This window comes from Montipora capricornis, chromosome 14 (genome assembly GCF_036669925.1).
Source record: "Montipora capricornis isolate CH-2021 chromosome 14, ASM3666992v2, whole genome shotgun sequence".
NCBI classification, from domain to species: Eukaryota; Metazoa; Cnidaria; class Anthozoa; order Scleractinia; family Acroporidae; genus Montipora; species Montipora capricornis.
In genome coordinates this window covers 10,908,470-10,932,804 of record NC_090896.1, presented here as the reverse complement: position 1 = coordinate 10,932,804, position 24,335 = coordinate 10,908,470, and the positions used below count along the sequence as shown (strand labels likewise).

At 39.2% G+C, this 24,335-nt stretch overlaps 2 protein-coding genes across 2 annotated transcripts in view; both read right to left on the bottom strand.

Moving 5' to 3' along the window:
• LOC138031368 (uromodulin-like) overlaps nt 1-9,539 on the bottom strand; it is a 10,036-nt gene extending 497 nt beyond the window's left edge. Inside the window, exons 1-5 of the mRNA XM_068879074.1 lie at nt 9,446-9,539; nt 4,678-4,830; nt 3,124-3,240; nt 1,749-1,868; nt 1-484 (exon numbers count right to left, since the gene is read on the bottom strand). The exon at nt 1-484 is cut by the window's left edge and continues 497 nt beyond it. Of these exons, the coding sequence (XP_068735175.1) occupies nt 114-484; nt 1,749-1,868; nt 3,124-3,240; nt 4,678-4,830; nt 9,446-9,539 (855 nt within the window). The 3' untranslated portion in view covers nt 1-113. The remainder of the gene's footprint in view (nt 485-1,748; nt 1,869-3,123; nt 3,241-4,677; nt 4,831-9,445) is intronic.
• A 2,513-nt stretch (nt 9,540-12,052) lies between these two features.
• LOC138033349 (thyrotropin receptor-like) lies at nt 12,053-23,696 on the bottom strand. Its single transcript, XM_068881094.1, has 4 exons — nt 22,710-23,696; nt 21,102-21,183; nt 14,711-14,746; nt 12,053-14,072 (listed from the first exon to the last, which is right to left on the bottom strand). The coding sequence occupies exons 1-4, from the start codon at nt 23,694-23,696 to the stop codon at nt 13,147-13,149; spliced, it is 2,031 nt and encodes a 676-aa protein (XP_068737195.1). The 3' UTR covers nt 12,053-13,146.
• Between the last annotated feature and the right edge of the window lie 639 nt (nt 23,697-24,335).

Below are 24,335 nucleotides of genomic sequence, written 5' to 3'. Positions count from 1 at the left end.
GTTATCCTCGGTAATGAAAGAAAGTATCACGTGCCCACGCTCCCCTCCAAGAACTGAAGTAGACCCGCCTGTCTTGCATCAAACCTGAAAGGTTTGGATGTTAGCCATCGGGTTCAGTTAGTGACACAGTAACGAAGTTTGCAGGTGTCTGTTTTGGTCAGGTTGTACACATAGAATAACCCACAGTTCCTAACACTTATTACCAGCTGCCAGTTGCAACATTTGCCGCTCCAGTTGAAGCACACGGTCCTGCTTACAATGCTCTCCTTGGGGCTTGGGTGAGTTCCGTTTAGCCAGCCTGTTGCATGTGTGTTACACTTGTTGGGTGCTATGCAGGTAGTTGGCATTTTGAAACCTGATGTGCTGTTAAAGCGGTACCAGCCGGTTGCAAGTGTTTCGTCGCATTTCTGTGATGAGCCCATTGTTGCATGTGTCACACTGCGGTCAATTTCCTGGTTCAGAATATAGGAGTTGCATTCCTGGCCTGAGAAGATAGAAACATCCAGGATATTTGTTAGGAAGACGAATTGAAATTTTAAAAAAAGGAAAAACATCTTTTCCTCCGGAGTTCTCATTACACCATTACCACATTTCATTGTTGCATTATACACCTCATTCCAAAATGGCCGTCATTTTAGTATTCTTTTGTTTGTTTGCAAATTAGCCCTTGTTGACTCGTTCTCAAAAGAAAATTTAACGTTGAACGAGGCAAAAAGGGGTAATTCACTTTGCATGCAAACAAAAGAATACTAAAATGGTGGCCCTTTTGGAATAAGGTGTATAACACAGAAAATTACTTTCCGAGCATCCGTGTTAATAGCGATTGCTTGTATTTTTGTATCACAAAGATTTCAACACGGTTTGAATTCTGTTTCCACACAGCTGTCGGTCTTTTTCAATGCCCGAATCAGGTGTTGTTGAAAATTTTTGGAAAAATTGTGTTTCTCCATAATTTTCAGGATATCTTGCGTATGAGAGAGGTAGTGAGATGGTAATGGTTTACAACGGGTTTTCCGATTCCCGGACAGGGCCCAGTCCTCGGGCGCAATAAACTGCAACTACCACTAAAAACATCGAACAACGTTTAGAGCGTTCTTGGGAGTCAACTTACCTGCCAAAGATGAGCCAATGTAACTCTAAAATATCTCAATTGTGCTTCCTTGCAACGCACCGTTTTCAAAAATAGGAAGAATTATGCACAATCTGCAAAAGCGTACTTGGACCCCAGAAACTTTTTTCTTCGGTTCAGTTTTTTTTTTGGTTGCTGCTTGTCTCATGACCACAGAGGACATGAAGATTACTTGGCTTCTCTTAGTTTCAGTAGTGGAAAAAAATCCTCTAATTTTGTCTGTGATATTTGAAAAGGGCCTAGAAGGAGCCAACAACCAGGAAACGACAACTCCAAAACTAGGTTATGTCATGGCGTCTTCTCAGATCAAGCGATTTTTAGACGAGTTCTTGAGATTTGGTCTTGACGGGTGCACGTGACCATCCTCAGTCCCAATGTTAACAATATCTCATGCAAGACTTTTTATATTATCTGGAAAGGTCTAGTTTCGGGGAAAATCAATCTAAAAATAACTCGGTCCATAATAACGTCCAGTTCCGGATCCTGGTCTTAGCCATTCTTTCTCTAATTACCTAATAAGCCTCTTTTGTTGGTTTTTGTGTTTCATTCAACTTGTATCAAACTCGCACATTTAATAATTTTTATGTAAATCTTTAGTATTTGTACTGTAAGGACTCACAGAGACCAAGTTCGCAACGATCGCCAGTTAAATAAGCTGGGCATGTGCAGTTGAAGCCATTGATGACGTCGATACACGTTCCACCATTAAGACATGGGTTGCTAGAACATTCGTTAAAATCTAAGAAAATATAACATGAGATGAAAAAATGGTTAGTATTCCCAAACTTTCAAACTAATCGAATGTCAGTTAAGAATTGGGAAGTACAAATTAATAGAAATTGGGAACGGCAAATTAAAGTTACCCACGTATCATCTTTCTTTCAATAACTGAACCAGATACAAGAAAACTGAAGAAAACTCGAAGAAAACAACTCGGGTGTTGTTAGTAAAATGAGTAGGCAGTGGGGGCATGGAGGCAGGGCACTTGCAATGATATTTTCAAGACCCCTTCTGATCGCTACTTGAATTTGATCCTGGCAGTCCCTGGTTCAACTTCTCGGCTGGTGCAGCAGTTGATTGTCTTAACAGTGGTTGTTCTTGTTCTGCTCTGTCGTTTCGTTGATCATGTTGTTCCCTGAAAGGTCCCTATGGGTATGGTCGATTATATTTGTATGTAAGACAACGGGTAACGATCTAACGAGAATTTGAAAATTTGTTCATAATTAGTTTAACACGATGATCTTGAAAAGAAACTTAAGTGCTTCGTTTCGCAGTTGTCTTCAAATACAAAAATCCCTTCGCAGAATTTAAATGTTAAGGAACTTTGCCCGGACCCTTTTAGAGTAGAAATATCTTCATTACGCCAAGAGAAAAAGAGGGGCAGAAAGGGAGTGTAGGAGCCGAGCTTTGGCCGGGATATGTTAATTTCAGAAAGCTATTTTTAGATCGGAAATCTGTTTTCCCGGACGTCCGCAACTATTAATCAGACGTCATACAACACTATCTGGTATTGTGTAATGGTGAATGTTTGATTTTCAGTATGGTTTTAGGAGTAGTATTATTCATTCAATAAGCTATGAGATTCAAAGAAATTGTGGAATCTCTCCCACTTCGGGTTTTGGGGAAAAATGTACCGAGAGTCTACTACCCAAGAGTAAGAATTACTCAAATTGGCCTAGTCCCCATCAGCGTCAGATAAATGTATATTTTTAAACTACGTTTTGCTGGAAAATAAAAAGTGGACTTAATGAGCTAACTCATTGTTGTACCCAATTCAAAATCCTTTGGGAATAAAACGTTTTGTTCCAGGTATACAAATACAATACACAAAAATCCTAACCTGTGAGCAGAGGTCCTTCGATCTTCGTAGGTAAGTCAACTAGGAGGAAGGGACCTTTCTGATTATGGGTGATTTGAAGACAGTGTAGTCTTGCATGCTATTTAAATCCCGAATCGATAACAATTCAATAAAAAAAAAAGCCAGAAACACTTACCAGTTTCACAGTGGCTACCAGTGAACCCCTTTTGACATTGGCATGAATACTCTCCCTCACCTTGATACTCGCAGGTTGCACCATTTTTGCATGGGGATCCTGTGCACGTTATGACAACTGAAGAAAAGAAAAGAACATTTCTTTGTTTTTCAATGCGTTCCACCGCCAGAAATAATACTTTATTAGTATAATTACACAGGTGATTATTGAAAATTCTCTGAGCTAATTGGTTGCACTTGAGGTGACTATTACACGATAATCGCCCAAGCAGTTTTTTTTTCAAAATGGCTGTAAGCCGTTTTCTTGAGGTCACAGATGAAGAAATTTATTGTTTTAAAGAAAATTTATAGTTTTCAAATAATCAACTATGTAATTATACCAACCTCGTACCCAGGGCTTTTCTCCCAGGGAATGAGGTTTCAATTATTCTGAAACAATTATTCACCTCAGGCTCGGTTAATATCGGTGAATGAAAACCGAGACGAAGTCGAGATAATTTTTAAATGTTCGAAACATTTAGGACGACAACAGACGAAGTGAGGCCGTTGCGAGTGATCTGTCAGTTTGAACTCCATCTGAATTATTATTTATCATTAGGGAATTACTGACTGGAATACGACTATGAATTAAAGTTTTCAGTTCTGAGCAATTGCGTACTTTCAGGTGCACATGATCGTGCAGCGCGTAACTTGCAACTCTTTCCCTTGAAACAAAGCTGGGGAAGTTTTAGGGCACCAATTTTATGCCCAAATGTGGACAAAAATGGAATCGAAGCTGCACGCGGGGAAAAATGCACGAGCTACGTTACATCTAAATAAGCAAGTTTTTTTAAGTAAAAAAACCCCAGTTCTGAACCAGAGCTAAACGCTTCAAGGTCATGAGCTTCTGGTACTTGTAAGTCTAGAGGTTAACTTATTCTTCACGGTGCTTGTTCTCAGAACTAAAATCTTGTACTGAGTCAAAGTACATTTAGAGCAATTATCAATGTCACGAAACTGTACGACGGTAAACGTAAAAGTTAACTTCGAAGCCTGACGTCTGCTCATTTCCTAAGTTTCAAAAACTATTTCCAGCGGGAGCCCATGATCATGAGTGGGAGCCTCCCCGTGCAGTATATCCTTGAGTCAACCTTTGCGCGTATCTTTCTATTTTTAGAACTCACCCTCCCGCAGGAGACTCACATTTACATCAATTTACACCAATTTGCACAATTTGCATGCATCGTTTTTGCTATTTTTGTCTTCTTTTGACAATAACTTTATTTTGATTGGCCATTCTAAACAGTGCGTGCAGAGCAAAAGAACTCGTGGAGATCTGAAAAAGGGAAGATGCACGCAAAGGTTGACTGATAGGACTTGTATGGGAGAGGCAAGCTACTAATCATGGACTCCTGTTTTCATCCAGATGTTTCAGAGGAATTGAAGTCAAAATTGGGGGAACATGCCTCCCAAATCCTTAACTTAATTTATGATAATGCATTTACGTTTTCCTCCGTCCTCTCCATAAATTTCTAAGCGGGTACGAGTTACCATTAACTTTGCTGACAGTACTTACCTCCCTTTTCCATATCACAGTAAGCCACAGCAGGCTTGTTCTCATGGCCTCCCGAAAATAGCCAGTATCTACCATTAAGCGCTTGTCCCCAAGATGCGCGCTTGATTTCTTGGCACGATACTGCAGGTTGCAATGGAGATGAGCCAAGAAATGCTGTTGTGAAATGTATTAAATTCATGATAGTGAGGGTGGTATCCAATCGCGTCCCATCCGTAAAGGGTTTTACCATGCTCGACATTGTAAACACCGATTAAGATCTTTGACTTTCATCGAGATGCTCGGCCCGGTAATAAGCTAACGAGGTGAGCACGGCTGAGCACCTGGCAAAAAGACAAATTTTGTACCCAGGTTCCTCTCTCCACGAAAAAGAAAGATCCAGGCATAATCGAGTTAACTCGCCAAGCTCGATTCAGAATTAAACTGTTATTAAATTTATTTTTATTTCTGGATCCAAAGGGTCATCTTGGTTACCTTATCTCTATCATTCTCAAGCCGTTTAAAAATAAAATATTAGCTAAGTTAAGAAACGTGCGAGACGGTAAGATATGATTTTTGCTCTAAGCGAAGAATATTCCAAATTAGCTTTCCAAATTCCGAAAAAGAAAATATGAAAATTAGGTCAGATCCTAGTTCATTTTAATGTCGCTCTAGGTAAATCGAAATTTGCTGTCATGGAAACATCCAGAGGGAGAAACGGCGACGCAAGGACAACGCCACAAATCACTACATTCAATCATTGGTCAGAAGAGGAAAAATAAATCGTGCTGCACGTGCGGCACGCGTTTTAGAGTCTTTTTTGTGTTACTCCACAGACGAACCAAGTTGTTATCGATGACCTCTCGGTTGTCGATAACAGAACAATGCGTGTGTGAATCACGACACAAACAGCGAAAAATCAAGACTTCCACAACAAAGTTTGTAAACGACAAATAAAATATTTTAGCAGTTTTGAAAAGGAAAAGTATAATTTACTTGTCGATGACAAACGAGGCCTTTTTGTTATCGACAACTCCCTTTCTCCCGACTGTGAGCAAGTCATCGATAACTAAAGTTTATTTCGCAGCGACGCAAACGATTTTTAAAGTCAGCGGTTCTCCCAGGCTCACTCAAAACGTACCGGTTATCGACAACTAAGAGTCTGTGGAAACTTATTTTCTAACACCACCAGTTTTCGATTGAATCAAGTTGTTAACTGTAAGCAGTAGTCGATAAAAACTTGTCTCGTCTGTGGAGGACTGGAGGGCCTTCGGTGAAATCACCAAATTTGTTGTTTTGACGACACCGCACACTGGGGCAGAAATGTGAATTGGGCGCAGTGGCCTCCTACTAATGTGGCTAGGGTTCGATTCCAAACTCGGCGTCTTATGTGGGTTGAGTTCGTTGGCCTCTCTTCTCTGCACCGAGAGGTTTTCCTTTGCGTACTCCGGTTTTCCTCTCTCTTCAAAAACCAACATTTGATTTGATTTACGTTTATTGTTAGTTTCAGTTTCCAGTGTCCCCAATTAGTGCTCCAGCGCTAGAACGACTAAACACTTAAATAAAGTTCCTTTCCTTTTTTTTTTTTTTACCTTTTTCATTCTCTATTCTTACTCTGAAACCGCCCGTACCATGCTTCCCTAACACTGTACGATGTGAACGAGAAGGAATAATCGCGAAAGAGGCTACGAGGCTGTCGTCGTCGATCTTAAGTCCCTAATGCTCATTCCTCTAAATGTGAGGAAATTGAGGTTCACTTTTTAAAACCATCTCAAAACCATCTAATACCACATTCACAGACTTAACAGAAAATAACATACCCAAACATCTGGAAATGAACCTCTTCTCCTAAGGTACCAACACACCGTTTGGTATACAATAGGCCATTTTTGAGTTCATGTCTGCCTCCTCTTCAAAGCGAGTCTAAGTGCGAAGTTTTTCTAACGAAAATTAGTTTTTATTCATAGCGGAGCTCTGTCTGCGCGCGCGGAGCATCATTGTTAAGAAGATATGGTAAGCCATCGATGTGAGAAAACTTGGTTTTATAGCCATGACGTCATGAACGTCCGTGCGTCCGTCCGTCCGCCCCTCCATGTATGCCAATGTCACCAGTATCACGTAACCATAACACGGGCTCAAGTTTAGAGCTCATCGAGGAGGCAATACTCCAGTTGACACTGTAGCGTTTAAAGCATACATCTTTGATATTGGACATCAATGTTATGGTCAATTGACACGTGTCAAAATGCAAGAAAAATATTTTTTCCAAACCGTACCTGAACACGAAATGCATCGACTGTCAAGAGCTTTGCTGACGTAGCATGGCTGTGTAGCCGCGTCGAGCCACAGAAAGAACGCGAAAAATTAAGCCTCGTTCAGGTGTGAGTGTGAGTGTCTGACCTGGCTTGAGCCTGCGATCCAATCAACAACCAGTCCCGGGTCAGCGGTGAACTTGGAGTACTTGCCCCTCGATGAGCTCTAAACTTGAGCCTGTGAGAACGAGAACGACAAAACGGTACACCAGTACAGTCGAACATCGATTATCCGGACTAGTTGGGACTGGACGAAATAGTCCGGATAATCGAGGGTCCGGAGAATTGAGAATATGAATATTAATGAGGAACAAAAACTGATTACATTAAGATATCGTTTGGAAAACAATATGGTCTACATCTTCACTGTCCGTTGTGAATACCTGTACACGTGTCGGCAAAGGTCATGATCTTTTCCTTGCTCTTGCGGATATCAAATATCTGCCGTTTACTAACGCCATATTCAGCTGACAAATTGGTTCCTTTTTCTTCTTTCTATAATCGCAAAATTATAGCCTCAAGGACACGATGATCGCGAATAAACATTCGTGATTCCTATTCGCTGGCTTTTGACAATCGACGCTGAAATGGCTTCTTTCCTTTTTCGTTCGCTTGCTGAGGATTTGCTTGTTTTCATTTAAAGCTCTTGCGATTCAAGAAAAATTAATTGCCTAACTAGTGAATTCGACGGTAGATTTCTCTGGAAAAACCGATATCACACTCATCCCTTCGTGATCCATGCGATTAGTCGGTTTTTCAGGTGAAATTAACCGTGGAGTTCACTAGTTAGGCAGCGAATAAAATGACATAATTAAGCAATATCCGGGAAAACCAAAAGGCGGACAGTTCCAAAGCCTTCTATTTTCACTAATCCTACAGCCAGTAAGAATAAACAAGCCGGGAGCTCTGCTTTTAGGCTTGGCTAAATCTATATGTTATTTAAAGTAGAACCAATTAACATCACAAAAAATTGCTCTTAGATTCGCTTGCAAGAGGAAACAGACATGAACACTGAAATGGAATTTTTAACACTCATTCTATATTAAAAGAGCGTCTAGTTTTTAAGTAATTTTTTTTTTTTTTGTGTGTGATTGAGCCTCAAAATGCCCTTTAAATTAATGCGGACATAGAACTAAAAAAAATAACGGCGTGCTTGCGACCAAAGTTCTTAATTGAAGTAATTTTCTTATGAACAAGTGCATGTGTTACGTTGAGTGAAGCAGTCAGTGACCACTCGTCCAGACAAGATAAGAGCTAAAGTGACATTTACCTCTGTGTGGGTTGTCCAAGTAAAATGAGTTTGAATATGGAACAAGGTCGCGTTGGAAATTTAAAGATTTTGTTCGGTTTTTTAACTCGCAGACGTGTTGATATCTATGGAAGTTTAAGCTTTGACATAGAGTGTCGGCTTTACATTTGTTATAGCATTCAAGCATGTCATGGACGACAGATTGTTCGTAGCTGTGTTTCAGAAGTGAAACTCCTTCGATGGATGTCACGCATTTATCAGCGCCTAAGAGCAGGCAGTGGCTCTAGACATAGAAATGAAGCCCCAAAATGAGAAAAGATGTCTTGAACTGCGGGAAACACAAGTAAAAATAATATTAAGATATTTTAAGAGGATGACAATTTCAGTTATAAAAACTGCTAACCATACTGATGGTTTCTGAGTGAAACAAGTGTTCGACGTGCCATCGTCTGGCAAAACAGATGCCGGATTTGATATTCAATGGAATAAAACAGATTTAAGAGAAGGCTTAACCTTCACAACGTCATTTGTTGATACACTGAAGAAATTTGCAGCGCTGCGCGCAGGACATGCAAGATAAAGCGATCATGAATCAAGTAGTTTGAATTTCAGTTAACTGTGACATTATCTCAACGGTCATGCTGACTCGGAAGTGAGATTTTGCGAACAGTTTTAAAGAAATGCATTCTACCTTCTCTCTCTTGCATTGTCTTTTTTTCTCTCTGTTGCTTTGACTTGAATTCACTAATTCAAAGAAATAAGGAGCTGGATTGCACCGAGTCAAAAATAAAAATAAAACACATTTTTAACAACATAAGGAAATTAAAAGCACCTGTTGACTTGAAGAAACCCGGCTCGGTGTCGACCGATTCCAGCGACGGGCAGACCAGGTTATGTGCAGGCTGCGTGACATGTTATGTTGAGTGTGTGACCATAAGCTCATGAACTGCAATGTATGCTGGGATCTAGAGAGAGAAAAAAACCATTTGCTCGGAGAGTAGTTTAAAAGTACGGAGCTTGTGGTTTAATAAAACGTTTTCCGATATGATTTAAGCGTGTAACATATGCTCCATATAATTTTTGACCGAATCTCCTCCAAGTGTTCCCACTGTTCCTCCCTCGTTCCCTTTAACGTTTCTTCTACTTTTTCTTCGATCAGCAAAACAAGCCTTTTCCTAGTCTTCTCATTCACGTCACCATCATTGCATTGCAATCTCTTCCTGATCCTTACTTCCTAACTGGCACAGATGTTCTGTGGCTGCATCTGAAGTTCCTTGCTCTCCATCGTGCCGTTTGCAGGCGGTAATTCGTATTTCGGTCGCCATATTGGACGGCTGAAAGTCGGAAGATCTGGTACGAGTAGGAAATACACCTCTTGCCGGAAAACTTACATGTCACGCCACAATAATTGACCAATAAAGTAAGAGACTGTAATAAAGCTGTCAATCACTTAACCGTGCAGTTGTAAACAAACTTGCTCTGGAGCGTCCACTTGCACCCAAAAAAGGGGCAAAAAATGTAAGCAAACAGGCAAAAACTGCAGCAAACGATAGTTGTAGGTTTTGCCCATTCCAATTTCTTGTTCAAGATGGAAAGTTTGAAAATTCTGTGAAGCCAACTTCAAGCAGCAAGAAAACAGTGTCCAAGCAACCGTAGACAAACTGTCGGAGTACATTGCATCAGATAGGCAATTAAGTTAGTTTCTATCGAAAAAATATTTTCCAACTCAATTCGTAAGGCTAAGAAAGCTTTTTTTCATTTCATCCCAACTGTTTTAATATCCGCAAAGAAATATACTAGCTTTCAGTTTCTTCTGTTATTATTCCGTTACTCTTTTAGTATTTGAATGTTAAAAAATTAGGTGTTATTACCATATTACATTATTTTCCAGTATTACGTCTACATCCATTTACTACATGCTCAAAATATCTAGGGAGAAAATGTTCCAACTCTCAAGAAGCCGCCAAAGAAGAAAAGAAAGGAGTGTCCTCAATAATCTTTTGCAAACTCTCAAGAGTAAGTTCAGCTGCCAAGCATAAACCCTGAGCTCTGCAATTTAGTCCAATATAATGCTCATGAGCAGGCAAATGACCAAAACAGAAACTGGTCTGTTCAGCTCTCTCGCAGACAGTGCAAATACGGTGAAAATCATGCTGTTTTCAAAGCCTGTAGATAAAACTGCTAGAACATCTTGTCCCCTTTGCAGACTTATCAAAGCGGTTTCCTGTTCTGACTTCAAAATAATAGTTTTTCCTAAAGAAATTTAGAAAAGACAACGTCATAATACGTCATTGTTCTTTTGACACCTACTCGAGCAATTAGAAACCCCGTCTGCTGGTAGACGGGATTTGAATTTTTGTCTTGAGAAAAGACTAGTTTTCTGGCAGGCGGTGTATTCCCCACTTGTACCAGATCTTCCGACTTTCACCCGTCCAATATGGCGACCGAAGTACAAATTACCGCGCGCAAGCAGGCTATAGGGTTACGTACGAATCAAAGGTTTGTTTTTCGACATTAAACTACGGTCTTTTCTTCACTCAGTTTTTCTGGCCACCACGAAAATCCATTGCTAATACACTTAAAGTTATTCTTCTCCCGGAGAGGCCCCCAAACGTTTCTATTGCCAAAACAGATGAGCGATACTTTCCATTGAACAACAATTGAAAACGAAGACAAACCTCCTGGCTTCTTATTACCCACAATGCCTAGATATATTTTTTATTCCAAAGGGGTGGGGATTCAATATTGTAACAAACTACAATTGCATATAGGTGGTTTGCAAACCGAAAGGATGTCGTTTCAACGGGACACTGAAAAACGCAGATTGCAGACTGTGCAGATCGTCTGTAAAATGAAAATTTGGTCAGCCTGAATTAGGCCTAAATAACATTCAGTTAGCCTAATTATTAAGCCTAAATAACATTCAGGTTAGCCTGTTTACGGTTAGCTCTCAGTAATATTGAGGGTAACACCATATTTTACCCCCGGTCTACAATGTCTGCACAGTCTGTAGTCTGGCGTTTCAACAGTATGAAGGAGCAAAAAGATAGGATGCAATTATTTCATACAGTGTTTTTGAAGCCCGAGTGTTTTGATGGATTGATGTGGAAAGCTATGAATCGCAACCTTTTTGCCAAGTTCACTAAGGGAGAACTTACTAGGAGGACAACTTGGCAGGAGAATAAAAAGGAGGAAGGCATAATTCCTGCTCTTTTGTGTCTTTGTTTTTTTAGCTTCTCTGTCGACATGTTTCGGTGTTATTAAAGCGTTGTTTGCAGCAACTGTAGTCTGGCAAAAGTTAATACGAGGTCTAATAAAGCAAAAAAGGGCAAAGCGTCCAACATTGAGATATCTTAATGGTCACCATTGACTTTTCCTTAAAGACATCATGTTGGCCAAGGGGTATTGTTGATTTTGCGTGAAATTTTAGCGAAAATACCTAAGTTGAATACCTGTTTTTACGTAGTCTAAAATATTCCGGGAAGTCATCTATTTCAGCTAAAAAAGAACTTTCTAAACGCATTTTAAAATGACTGGGTAAGTTTTTGACTTTCAAGAAACAATGTATTAAACACATACATTTGAACTGCAGAAATGAAATAAGTTAAGTTTTAAGATCATCGCAGTTGTGAACGCTACTTTAGCCGTAATGGAAGGAAAGGTTGGACAATTCAGGCTTGAACAGGATTCGAACTACATGACCACTGCGATACCGGTGCAGAGCTCTACCAATTAAGCTATCAAGCGAACTGGGAGCTGGCCGTTTAAAATGATCAGGGTCAACAACAACAAGTAAGACCACTTATCTTTTTTAATTATTTTATTTCCTCAGTAGTAAGAAGGTTTACAGCATTGCCTTAGATGAACCATTTGTATATTGTATATGTATGGTTTTTCAAAGTTTACAAAGAATTATAATTTCAATTTGCAATTGGTCACGGATGGCTTGGGCCCATAAAAGGCCTCCTGACTCTCTTAGCGAGCTAAGGCTTTTTGCAATGATTATACAATCCTTTTTTACCAAAAAGCAAAAGCAAAAGCAAAAGCAAAATCATAATATTGGTATTTCTGACGTGCATGAGTCATAACTGACTTACCGGTATGCTCTTCCATTTAGTACAGCAAGCGTTTGTAACTTTAACTTATGTCTTTTGTTCGAGTCTACAGTTAAAAATCCAGTTTATAGGGTTGATTTCTTATGATAATTATTACGATTTCTCCATGCGACCATATTTGATGCTTTTGTCTACAGCGCCCTTATTAGCTTCTGTCTTTCCTTTGATCTTAGCATCCTTTACACAATCCTCTTTTAATGAAACAGCAAAATCAAAATGATAGCATAGTGATTTCTAAGCTGCACTAGTCGTAACTGACTTACTGGTATTCTCTTTCCAATACTTTTTATGTCTCTTGTTTCGATTTCACACCGTTGAGGGTACAGTTCTAAGCAAACTTTTACTTCTCTCTTACTGGCCATATTTTCAGCTGTTGCAATTCATTAAGATGCACCTTGGGTCCTTCCAACACTGCGCTAATGATTATCTCCACATTTCACTCGGTGTAAAACATAAAATGTGGTCCTACAAGAGCATTTCAAAGGACAAAGAAGACCAGAAGTTTTGTTCTGGAAAAAAAAAACACACCGATGCAGGGAGGATGAAAATTGTTTATATTTTCTGAACTTTTCTTTTGCAGAATGCTTGGTCTACCTTAAGCGCACTACAATTTAATCCCATTGGATTATTTCGAGTTAGTCCTATACCGTTTTCAAGAAATAATTGTTCAGACATGCATGGGACCGAGGACTTGGCTTCAAACTCTGAAATTCTATCTTTTCTAACTACTATGCATGTTGTATGATACTTTTTAAGATTTCTCCATTCTATCGTGTTTAGTGCTTTTGCTTACAACGCATTTAAATCCTTTTGAAATTTAGCATTTGTCTTTTCCCTTTATCTTCGCCTCCTTTGCATCGGTGGCTCCAGCATATCCTGTGCTCGCCCTTTGGACCTTTTCTTTACACTCTGCTTTTGGTACTTTGACTTTTTCAGCCTCTCCCACACTGGCCGTTTCAACCGTCTCAACATCTTCCTGTTGCTGCGTATTAAGTGCCTCACGAAGGGAAGCCATATCTGCATGAATCGGATGAGCACTTGAGGTTTCTCCATCTGTTGTCGATGTCATTCTTGTAACGTCTTGTTCCCCTTTAATCAAATCTGCCTTATCCACCAGTTTAGGAATACCATCCTCTGCCACTTCACCACCACTTGCATTAGGGACCTCAATAGCATCCTTGTCTACTGGCCTTTCTTTCTTAAGTTTCCCTGCATCTCTTTCTTCAATACCTGTCACGTTGGTCATATCAGCAGCTGTATGCATACACGGTTTGTCAGCCACAACTATGTTGTCTACTTCAGTTAATTCAACAACTTTTGGTTCCTCATTTTTAGTCGTTATGCCCTTTGCTACCTCAGCTTCCAATTTGAGGACACTTGCATCTTCTTCTATCACTGCCAGTTTTGACGCTTTCGGTCCATCAGCACCTTGAGCAGCTCTCACCCTGTGTGCTTGTTGGTGTTTTTCTTGAGATGAGTTTTCTCCTCCGGCCAAGTCCCACACCCTGTGGAATGACACCTTAGTCCTCGTACACTTTCTTGTTTTTTCCACTTCTGGACGTTCTGTTTTCGCCGCTTTAGGTTCTTCTGCCCTCGCTTCCAGTGCAATCATTTCACCACCTGGCGGTTTCTCCTTTGCGTCTACTCTTGCATCTTTAATATATGATACTTCTTCTCTTTCAATGTGGATTTCTGCTTGTTCGTTCCTTACATGTTGTTCATCTTCTTTCTCCACTTTCACATCTAAGTTAGGGATACAAAAAAATACGTCTATGTGTGTTACTTGCTCAAAAACCAAATAGTAAGAATGTTAATGCTAAAAGGAAACTATCAACTTGGGAAAAAACGGGTACTTCACATAGAATTCAAGTTTATCTCTATTCACAGAGGTACTGGCATTTATTGCTTGCCTCAGAAACAGTTTTTCGTCTGGTCATATCTTTAATAGCATTTTCCACAATTGAGACAAAATAGATCTTAACGCCTTACTACAGAGCATTACGGGATTGAAATTCGGACAAACATGGCAAAAATGTCATTTTTGTTGTCCGCATGCTAATCCCATAATGCTTTGGGCACTAAATCGTGACGTCAATTGCATAGAGTACTATTCTTTGTTTCCTCATAAGAATTATTCCAACAAAATAATTAAAAATAAAGGCTATCATTCTACCAGCGTTATACATGCGCGAACCTTAAGCCTCATTTACAATGTGCACCCTCCAGTTGCGTTGCTCGGTGCTTCGATGCCGAGCCGAAATAATAAGAGAATCCTAAGCCAACTTTCATTCCTCTTTGGCTGGATAAAGATGTTTAAAGATTCTCTCTTTTAATTCAAGGGAAAGCCGAAAATAACATGTGGCTTTCATAATCACTTTTACCTGATTCCAAGAATACGCCATTATCTCTCTCTTGCTCTGTAGTCAATAGAAAAATAACAGGAAAATAAATACGACAATATAATATAACAACATATTTAATTTTTTGCAAGACATGTTTCGACAAACGCATGCCATCCACTTTTGAATGAGTTGTGCAATTCGAATTTAGACTTATTTGTGGAAAAATACAAAGGTTAAATTGATACATTCTTCGCATACTTACAAAAACAAAGTAAATGAAATGGCTAAGATAGTTAGTTCTTATCGCGACTAAGGCGTTAAAAAGGATCGTTGTAATTTAAAAGTGAATAACCAAGGAGACTAAACTGAAAGAGAAGTTGTTGCTGTTGTTTAAGAGTACGTTGTGCCATTTGATATGCAAAGCTTCCTTTATTTTAGTTTTAGAACGCAAGTTGGCCGAGTCTAAGACTTTGAAACATTCAGTTGAACAGAGTCTCGACAAGTTTTTGATGTTGCGAGATGTTTGTACTCATGAGATGACCTGTCCGAAACAAAATGCTAACGTACGCGAGTGGAGATATAACGAACAGTTTTGTCAATGCAAGTGACATTACATCCAACACAAGTAAATTTACAAACTAGGTGCGAGCGGAGATCCTGTGGCACACAATCTTTCACAATGAACAACTATGTTACCTTAAAAGTCGAAAAAACAACAACAACAACAACCTAATGTCAATATAAGTGCAAGATTTTTTTGTGTTACTTTCTAAAAAATTCCAATATTAGGGAATTGTTGGAAAAAAAACATGCTAGTTTTATTATTTTTCTGGCTGGCTTGACACATTTCCCCTTTAAGGTGATTCTGGTTTTGCACTGCGTAACCCTACTGCGCACAATTTCTTGCGTCATTGGTGCGAACATTAGCGCGCGCACATTCATAAAATGGCGGATTTTCATTCATGACAGCTCAATCTGTCAAGGAATGGCTATTTTCTCCTGACCGAGCACGTTGACCCCCCTTTTTTAATGGTGTTATATACTCGTAATAGGTACACGGAAAACTTATTTTAAGAAGAAAAAAAAGTTGGAAAGTAGAAGTTGAAATATTTATATATAAATGACGTGAAACTGCATTTAAAGTCAGACGCTGAGGCTGACGTGATAATATAGCGGTCCAATTTGCTTACAGTTCTTTGCGAGATTGAGCAATTTGAATTCACTTTACTGAAAGATTTTAGCCCGGACAAACAAGGAGACTCAGGTTTCAGCAATATTCAATAGCTTTTGCTCTATAAGAACATTTTTTCTGGTTGATCAAGTTTTGAGCGCTTCTCGCGTAATTCGGCATGTAATTCCCAACATGGGAAACAGTTTTTTCGTAACATTGTGACGAGTTATTGAATGTCTTTATGTGTTGTTAATATATTTGTGTAATTAGTCCAGTCGCAAGTATCATGTAATACTGACCCCACTTGTAATTCAGAATATGCAATAAGCGAAAATAAACAAATCTATCTATCCATCCATCCATCCATCCATCCCTCCAGCCGTCCATCCATCCACTCGATGAGGCTGACTCTGATGGGCTGCTTAACCTATCAGGCTATACACTCATACGTAGAGGTAGAAAGAGATAGTTTGGTGGTGGAGTCTGTCTTTATTTACGTGACTCAATAATATTTCGGCGAGTGTTTGATCTTGAGGATACAAATCTTGAAATGATGGCTCTTGAAATTAAAAAAACCAAGATCAACGCCTTTTCTTTCGTCACATGGTATCGACCACCAAAATAGAAATGTTTTTGTCTATCCCTGTCAAGGAGTAATCATGACCTTATAGATGCGGTCAGAAAGATTGGTATCCCAAGGGAAGAGCCGAGATTTATTAAGGCAAGAAATTCTAGGCATTTCAATGAGAGCAAATTCTGATGCGATTTCAAAGTCGCGAACTGGCCGTCTATTGTAATTTCTCTAACGTTAATGCAGCTTGGTCGGCAATGAAAAAAGTTTTTTTAGTGTACTTGATAAACACGTACCTTGTCTTAATTTGAGTGAAAAGCAAGCCATGTTTAAACGTAATTGGTTGAAAAGGAAAGCTTCAAAAACTGGTTCTCTGAACAATTGGGAAGCTTATAGAAAACAAAGAAACTAATAATGAAATTAAACAAACTAAAAAGTGCTTGTATCAGAAACGATTAGAAGAGACTTCAGGTGACCAGCGCGCTACCTGGAGAGTAATCCCAATTTGTATGATGAAGGGGCAAAGCTTAAAAAATTGGTAAACAGACCCGTAAAGGTCTTTCTGCGGTAAACAGAGGTAACTGGAGCAGAGCAATTGTTGTCAATCAAAACATCGAAAGTGTACATTTATTTCCAACCTCTCTTTCAATTGTGAAACGTAAATTGGGGTGTCTAGAGTTGATATAATCAAAAAACAATAAGGCATCGTTTTCATTGTCAAATAGGCAGCATTTGTCATCTACATAACGTCTACAAGACAATACAGATGAAGACAGGTAATTTTCTATCCAGGCTTTTTCATGATGTCATATGAAAAGATTATCAAGGATTGGGGCAAGAGCGGAATCCATTGCAACCACATCAATCTGATCATAGAAAACACCATTAAATAAATAAAAAATTGTTAGTGACTTGCCTGTAGCAAAGGAAAATAGTATTTTAAGGTCAGTGGGTGATATTTTAAGATCGGGATTACCCTAACAAATGTAATCATCAGCTGACAAACGTAAGCAATCGACAGATACCAACAGACACCTAGTTTCCATAATATACAGTGACTTATCTGGCAGCCGCCAAAGAGAAGTTGCCGTGAGCCCTCATCCCTTTTGTTTCTTAAATCTGGTCACCGATGAAACTTCTCAGCGGTGTGATTACGAATGCTGAACACATTTCGCTATTTAGAAAAAACTGAGCAAAACACTGAATTCTGGAGGTCCCAGGTAACCTCACTTGTCAGCGTTTGGTCCATTCTCGCTGAAATTACTGCTTGGATCATCATTTACCGGATTGCGGCTAGTCTGGATTTCCTCAACAGGAGCAGACTATATCTTCCCTTTGAGATTCACCAGGCAAAAGGGTAGGAGAGCATAGGCTGTGAGTAAGGCATCAGGAAGGTGCCTGGGAGTCTCTCAACAGACAGGGAACCAAGGTCAAGATCAAGATTTTTCACCCCTCTCACTTTCAAGTGCAGTCTCCAACACTTCACGGTTATTACTTATCCACGTCGTTAACCAAAAGTCTCCTGCAGACGACATAAATCATGCACAATATCCGTAGCTTTCTCAACAATATCTACAGAGGTTAGACAATCACCTCTACCAGGAAGTTCTCTCTTTAACCCTTTGCCATATGGAGTTGGGCAAAACTAGCACAACATGGTCCCCAGATACTGCAAAACAGGTAAACAGTCATCCTATGGACTTCTACCTTCTCAGTTTGGTTGCCATCTTTCTACCAAAGAAACCGAATAGTCTGGTGATCCTTTGATTCCTTGAACATCCCCCATTAGAACGATCGGACCTTCACGAAAACGTAATGGAACTTCCACACGTTTGCTCGTCAACTTGGGGCCTTGAAAGTCTTTCGTGTTGGGGGAAGTGCTAGCAAACTCCGCACTACAGTCAAACACAATACACGTCCTCCCCAGCTTGTTTATATTCAAAACGTTGTGATGGAGAAGGTACCAGTTCCTTCGATAAGTTAATTTTGATTTCCGGCACATTCTACGCATAATCTCAATCCAGCATTTCTTGAATTCTAGCTTTGTAGTTGACATGTATATCAGGATCCCTAAGAAAGCATTTGCACATAGATTTGAGACCCTTCTGTGCCACAGCAAATATTGACCATCCGTGATCTCAATTGCCCACTCCCAAAGTTCAACTACTCTCGTGTCAGAGACTTAAATGATGAGAGTGTAATGTGAAGTGCTGAGTATCTACCCCATATGAACCATGTGAGCGTTAGCCCTACTGATGGAAATGGGCCCACACAAGGAGAGAGAAAAACTCTGACCAGGGTGGGAATTGAACCCACGACCTTCTACACTTATATAGGGTTCTGTGGGTAGCATTTCTCATCGTATGTCATTGCGCACTCACCCCTGTCATTGTCAGGTGCTTTGTGAGAGGGCCCTTCCTGTCAAGTTCTAATACAAAGATCATTGCGGCGTAAGTCCAACCTTGGGCAGTCGGCAAGTTCACGTGCCTTGCTGTAGGTTTGTTTGAGAAAGATAATAATAGCAAAAGCTCGTTTCTGGACTCTTTCGATCTGTTCAGATAAATAGGAAGGGAGAGCATATTTCCAGACTTATAAATTTAAATTGAGACTTTCCGGTGTCCAGAACTGCTCTACCTGCCTGTCCAATTGCTCATCGGCTCAAACAAAGTTGTGGAAGGCAGTCTGTTCAACAGGGTCATTGACCTGCAGGGGCCACTAGGTGTCCTTGTGGCATAATGCAGATGATCCATCTCTAGCGGGCAATAAGCCTCTGGAACATAATGGTCAATCAGTATGGAAAAACCGAGTTCGTCCATTTGCGGATCTGATCCGATCAGGCCAACCACTGATATAACTAGGTTAGGCAATGCATATGCAATATTTCAGTGAGGGTAGGTTGCACAGCACATATACCTTTGGTCCCTGGATAACACCATCTTTTGTTACCGCAGCGTTAACACCAATCACTTCTAGTGTCACAACACCTGCAACCATACTCTCACTATTGTTAACAGCAGTGAACGAGAGGAGCTTTTCAATCTCCCCCTTCAGAGTTACCTGTTAAATCAAAGGTGGTTTTTGTGCTTCTCGAATCAAGCAAAGCGTGTGTGTGGTGGTAAGCAATGTGGTCCCCAGCTCTGATCTTCACAAGTGCTATGGTAAGTATCATCCTAGTTCCCATATATTTTGGTGGGCTACATGCACAGCTCTCACGTGGGGTTCTGGAGACAGGGTTGTTCGCACATTGCACTTTATCCGAATTGTCTTCTCTGCTTGCTGAAGAGACGTGTGTGACTAGCAGTGCATCCAATCATCAAGACCACATACAACTCCTCCTTTTACACTCATTCGCACGATAGCTGCTATCAAAGCAGCAGCAGCGGGACCCATTGTCTGAACAATCAGACAACTCACGACGTCCACAACACAAATGGCACTTGGCCTGCCTGAGGTCCTTTCTAGTTTTGACAGCACTTTCGGAATTGTGTCTTTGGCATGCGTAGATAATCTTCCAGCAAAATCGTTTCTTTTGACCCTTAAAAAAAACTCCAAGCACAGGGCCAATGGCCTCTCTGGTCGCTTCAGAAAGAAAACGCACCAACTCCACAATGGAATAAAAGTATATTTAAAGTGGGGGACTATAGAAGAAAGGAGAAGAGATCATCGCACTCAGCTGGACAATTGCAGTAAATGTCTCTAACAGACACTTTAAATATTTAGATGGCTTTAATGGGATTCGAACCCATGACTTCTGCGATGCCAGTACAACGCTCTAGCAAATGAGCAATGAAGCCACTAAAGTTAAGTGCGAGGATCACGTATATAAACAATTTGTTTTGAATGGTTTATGAGTTCTAATTTAAATGGGGGAAACAAACAAGACAGTTCACTAAACACACAATTTCTCTTTTCCATTGACCCAGCAAGCTATGCTCAATGAAAAGCAAAGATACCTAATAAACTATAACATAGATTGCAGGATGCGTTTGGTGACCAAAGTAGCAATACAAGGAAAATTACACTAATGTTGATTAGTAAAAGATATAAATTACGCCGTTTAAACCCATATAAAATATATAAAAGACCGTTTAAATTAAAAAAAAAAAAAAGAAAAGACAAGAAAAAATAAAAGAGCTTATCACTTATATTAACATCTCAAAATATATACTAAATAAGAGAATGACTAATTTACATCACTAAATATCTACTATAAAATTGTTCATATGGGGGATACTGATTTATTACCTATTTTTAACATTGAATTGATAGATTTATATCTCTTACTGATAAATAACGTGTGCTCCATTGAATACATTTGTTAAATTGTAAATTATTTCTTGTAATTTTACATAATTCGTATTCTCAACTTTGAACTTTGTAGTGTTATGACGTTATGATATAAGCACTCTATAAGTTCAATTATTATTTTTACTGTTATTAAAATTCCTTGAACATTTACCTCCACGAGTTTAGTTGCACACATTTTAAAAATGTTTCTTAAGTTTAACTTTTTTGGTAACTTCCCATGCCCCTACGTTAAGAATCAACTGCTCCATCCAAGCCTTAGTATCATCCATTTCCAATTAACAATTTTTTACAATTCAATCCTTGCTAGTATTCTTATTTCTTTCTCTCTCCTTTTTCCCTTGAAGACAATTGGGCTTCAAATTAAGTGTCACAATTCTTACCTTGGGTATTGTCAGAGCAGGTGGAAACTCCTCGAACGTAGTTCCAGACTTTACAAATGTTTTCTCCCAAAATCTTTTTTGCCTAAGGAAGGGATGTTAATTTGATTTACTTTCACTTTTAGCAATAAGGGGAAAAGGGGTTAGGTGAGGTAAAACCATCAAGATGTTTTGCAAAATTAGGAAATATGGATGTGTTACAGGTAAATTTGAGATCCAGGTTGAAATGATTTCAACCTAGGTAAATTTAATTTTAAACTAGGTTGAAATCGAAAGTAGGAAATAGCAGCAAAATGTTCATCAATTATTAGCAAGTACGTGTATATTGGTAAGTCAATCAGTAAGGAGATGTAGTTGGCGTACGTTTTTCATGAGTTAGTCTGTGAAAACGCCTCTGGTTGTTGGGGTTAGGCATACTGTGCATGATAACTAATTCTCCTTTTTTTTTTTTTTATCTTAGAGCAGCAAAAAAAACAAACCTTGTTTAATAAGAATTACCTTCATCTTTTATATTTATTTTTCTGGTTTTTGGAAGGAAAAAGACAATTGACGTTTTAGAAGGAAGATTATTGAATGATGACGTACAGTTACTTTTACAAATGTAATTCAGTGTAACCTTCATTAAACAGTCATTGCATGCATTTAGTTGACTGTAGTTGAACAACTAGAAGTCACTTCCTTGTTTTTGCACCTCTAATACATGTGTCACTGGTCAAGTGCCTTTTTGCATGCTTCAGTAAAACTTATTGTTTTAGTTGTGTCTAATAACACATTCATGCCTTCAGTAATTTGTAGTCTGCATGGTGTGCATTTAATTCAAGTGTTAATAATTCCAAATTTGGTTACAACTTTCATAAATCCATGTTCTTTTTCAATTACTTTACTAAGAAGTGTGTTTGGTTGTAATGGACTTTTGTCCACTTAATTTTTATTTTGACAAAGTTGTTGACTTGGAATGAAATGGCATTGGGTTTGCTATTGTCATTTTGTTGTTGTTGTATTTTCTTTGTGTATTTCTTGCTTTTCCATGTTGAGGTGTCCTTATCTCCTTTGTTGAATTGGTAACTGAATAACAAGCTCGTTTAGGTTCTTCTTCTTCTGCTTAATATTTTGTGAAATGATCTATCATGTTGAGAATCCAACTGTTTTTGCGATAACATGAACTTGTACATGGTACGTTTCTAAGGTCAATTAGGTCCATTTGCAAATGTGTTAGGAAGGCGATTTTTTTCTTTTGTTTTTTGTTTTGTTTTTAACCCCCCGAAAAAAAACCGTGCCCTCTTTTTGTCAACCACACCCCAAAAAGAAAATCCCTTTTTAAACAGTTGATAAATAACCTAGGTTTATTAAATTCACGTAGTTTGATTTAAACGGACCTGAATTTAATTTCAACCGGTAACAGATGTAAAATGATATCCCAGATGAACGTTGGTCATTGTAACTCCTACATAATGGCAAAAGGACAAGTGGCGAGAATCAGTAAACCACTCCACTTTATGACTATCTTTTTATGAAGTCAGCCTCTGCTTTCACTTCTTTCCCACAACTCATTAAACCTCAACTAATTCATTAAAAGCTAAGCCCAGTGATAACAAACAGGAATCTCTTTACCTGTGGGGTTGAAAGTGTGTACAAAACGGGATTTATCGCTGAGTTGATTGGCAGGACAAAAACCGCGATCCAAACAGCTATGTCACCACGAGGGGTGAACTGTTGATCTATCGCTGATCTCATTCCAATGGCCATAATCGGTGCCCAACAGAGAACATCTGTCATCACAATGCACACAATCCTCGATATCATAGACGTGTTCCTGTTAGTATTGACAGAAGTGGACCTCATTTCTCTCTCTCTTCTGGTTCCTTGGTAGGTTAGGCGCCATTTTGACGACCAAGTCGTATAGAATATCAAGATGTATGCAATGATTATAAAGAGGACAAACACCAGGTTCAGACCAACAAATATGGCAGCCGAGTATTCCCATCCAGACAAAAAATCAGGCGTGAGCTGAATGGGTAGACACATCACTGATTTCCCATAATAGTAAATGCCCGCATCTGGGTTATGAAAATAGCGGATACCAAAAGTTGGAAGGAAAGCGATAAAGAACCCAATCACCCAAATGATAAAGCAAAGCGCATGGGCCTTCCTTTGTGTAAGGACTTTAAATCGCTTTGGGAACACAATGTGTTTTAGTCTGTCAAGGGACAGAAGAGACAAAGCCATTAAAGATACTTCACTAGACAGCACAGAAATACCCCCTAGTATTTGGCAGGGAAACCCAGTACGCCATTGGTAATCATGCAGAAAATAGACACCAGACCACACCGCATCTACCACCCCGACTGTAATCAGGTAAACAGCCATAAGTCCATCTGCAGCTGCCACGTGCATCAGGATGATTGACTGTGCCACATTTTTTTCTTTGTAGCATATCCGCCAAACAAAAACGAATATTGCACCAAGCAGAGATAGGATTCCAAGGACCCAAATGCTCCTTCTGGGGCCAGGGTGCAGGAACATACTATCACAGTTGGCAAAGTTGTCGTCGTACACAAACTCGCAACCAGTGTCTTGCTTTTCCACGTGACAACACATTACATTTGAATCCACAGTTCTGTAAGCAAAGAGATTATATGTAAATTGAGGGATTATGTCTTTCATTGAAAAGATAGTTTGCCCCGAAGATTGCTTTGCTTCATTTAGGGATATAGAGAAACCAAGTGACGATTCAAGATACGCTAGACTTTTCCCTTTTCGTCAACAGCCATAGCTATCTTATGATATATAGAAAGATGTTGATTTGTCTCCTTGTTTGTTTGTTTTGGCAAAAAAAGAAAAAAACAACTTAAAGAATACTAGACCTCGTAGTATTAGATAACCACCACACACTACTATTTAAAATAATATATATTTTTAAAATAGTATCCAATGGTTTTGTCTTCCTTATGAACAAGACCTGTTGACTCCTACAATTGTTGTCCCTGATTATTGCAAAATACATTTTGTATAACGTACTATTTACGTAACTAGCATCACCTACCAAGGACCTGGTATAGATGCGTGATACCACGGTTCCATTATTTTCTCCTTACTTAGCCACCTTCCTTATAAGAATGTAGTAATAACATTGTATTTGCTAAATTGGTTGAACGGCCAGCGTAACCATGATAAGACTTCAACTTATCTCAAATTAAATTCACCGAGCAATTGTTTATTACTAGCAACGTCGCATTG

What these genes read in the sequence shown, in the direction of transcription:
- LOC138033349 (XM_068881094.1), bottom strand. Translation starts at nt 23,696, where the DNA reads ATGTGTTGTCACGTGGAAAAGCAAGACACTGGTTGCGAGTTTGTGTAC. An exon ending in CTGCTCTGACAATACCCAAG is followed by an intron (nt 14,747 to 21,101) that starts GTAAGAATTGTG and finishes TATTGACTACAG; the next exon opens with AGCAAGAGAGAGATAATGGC. An exon ending in TGGCGTATTCTTGGAATCAG is followed by an intron (nt 14,073 to 14,710) that starts GTAAAAGTGATT and finishes TCCCTAACTTAG; the next exon opens with ATGTGAAAGTGGAGAAAGAA.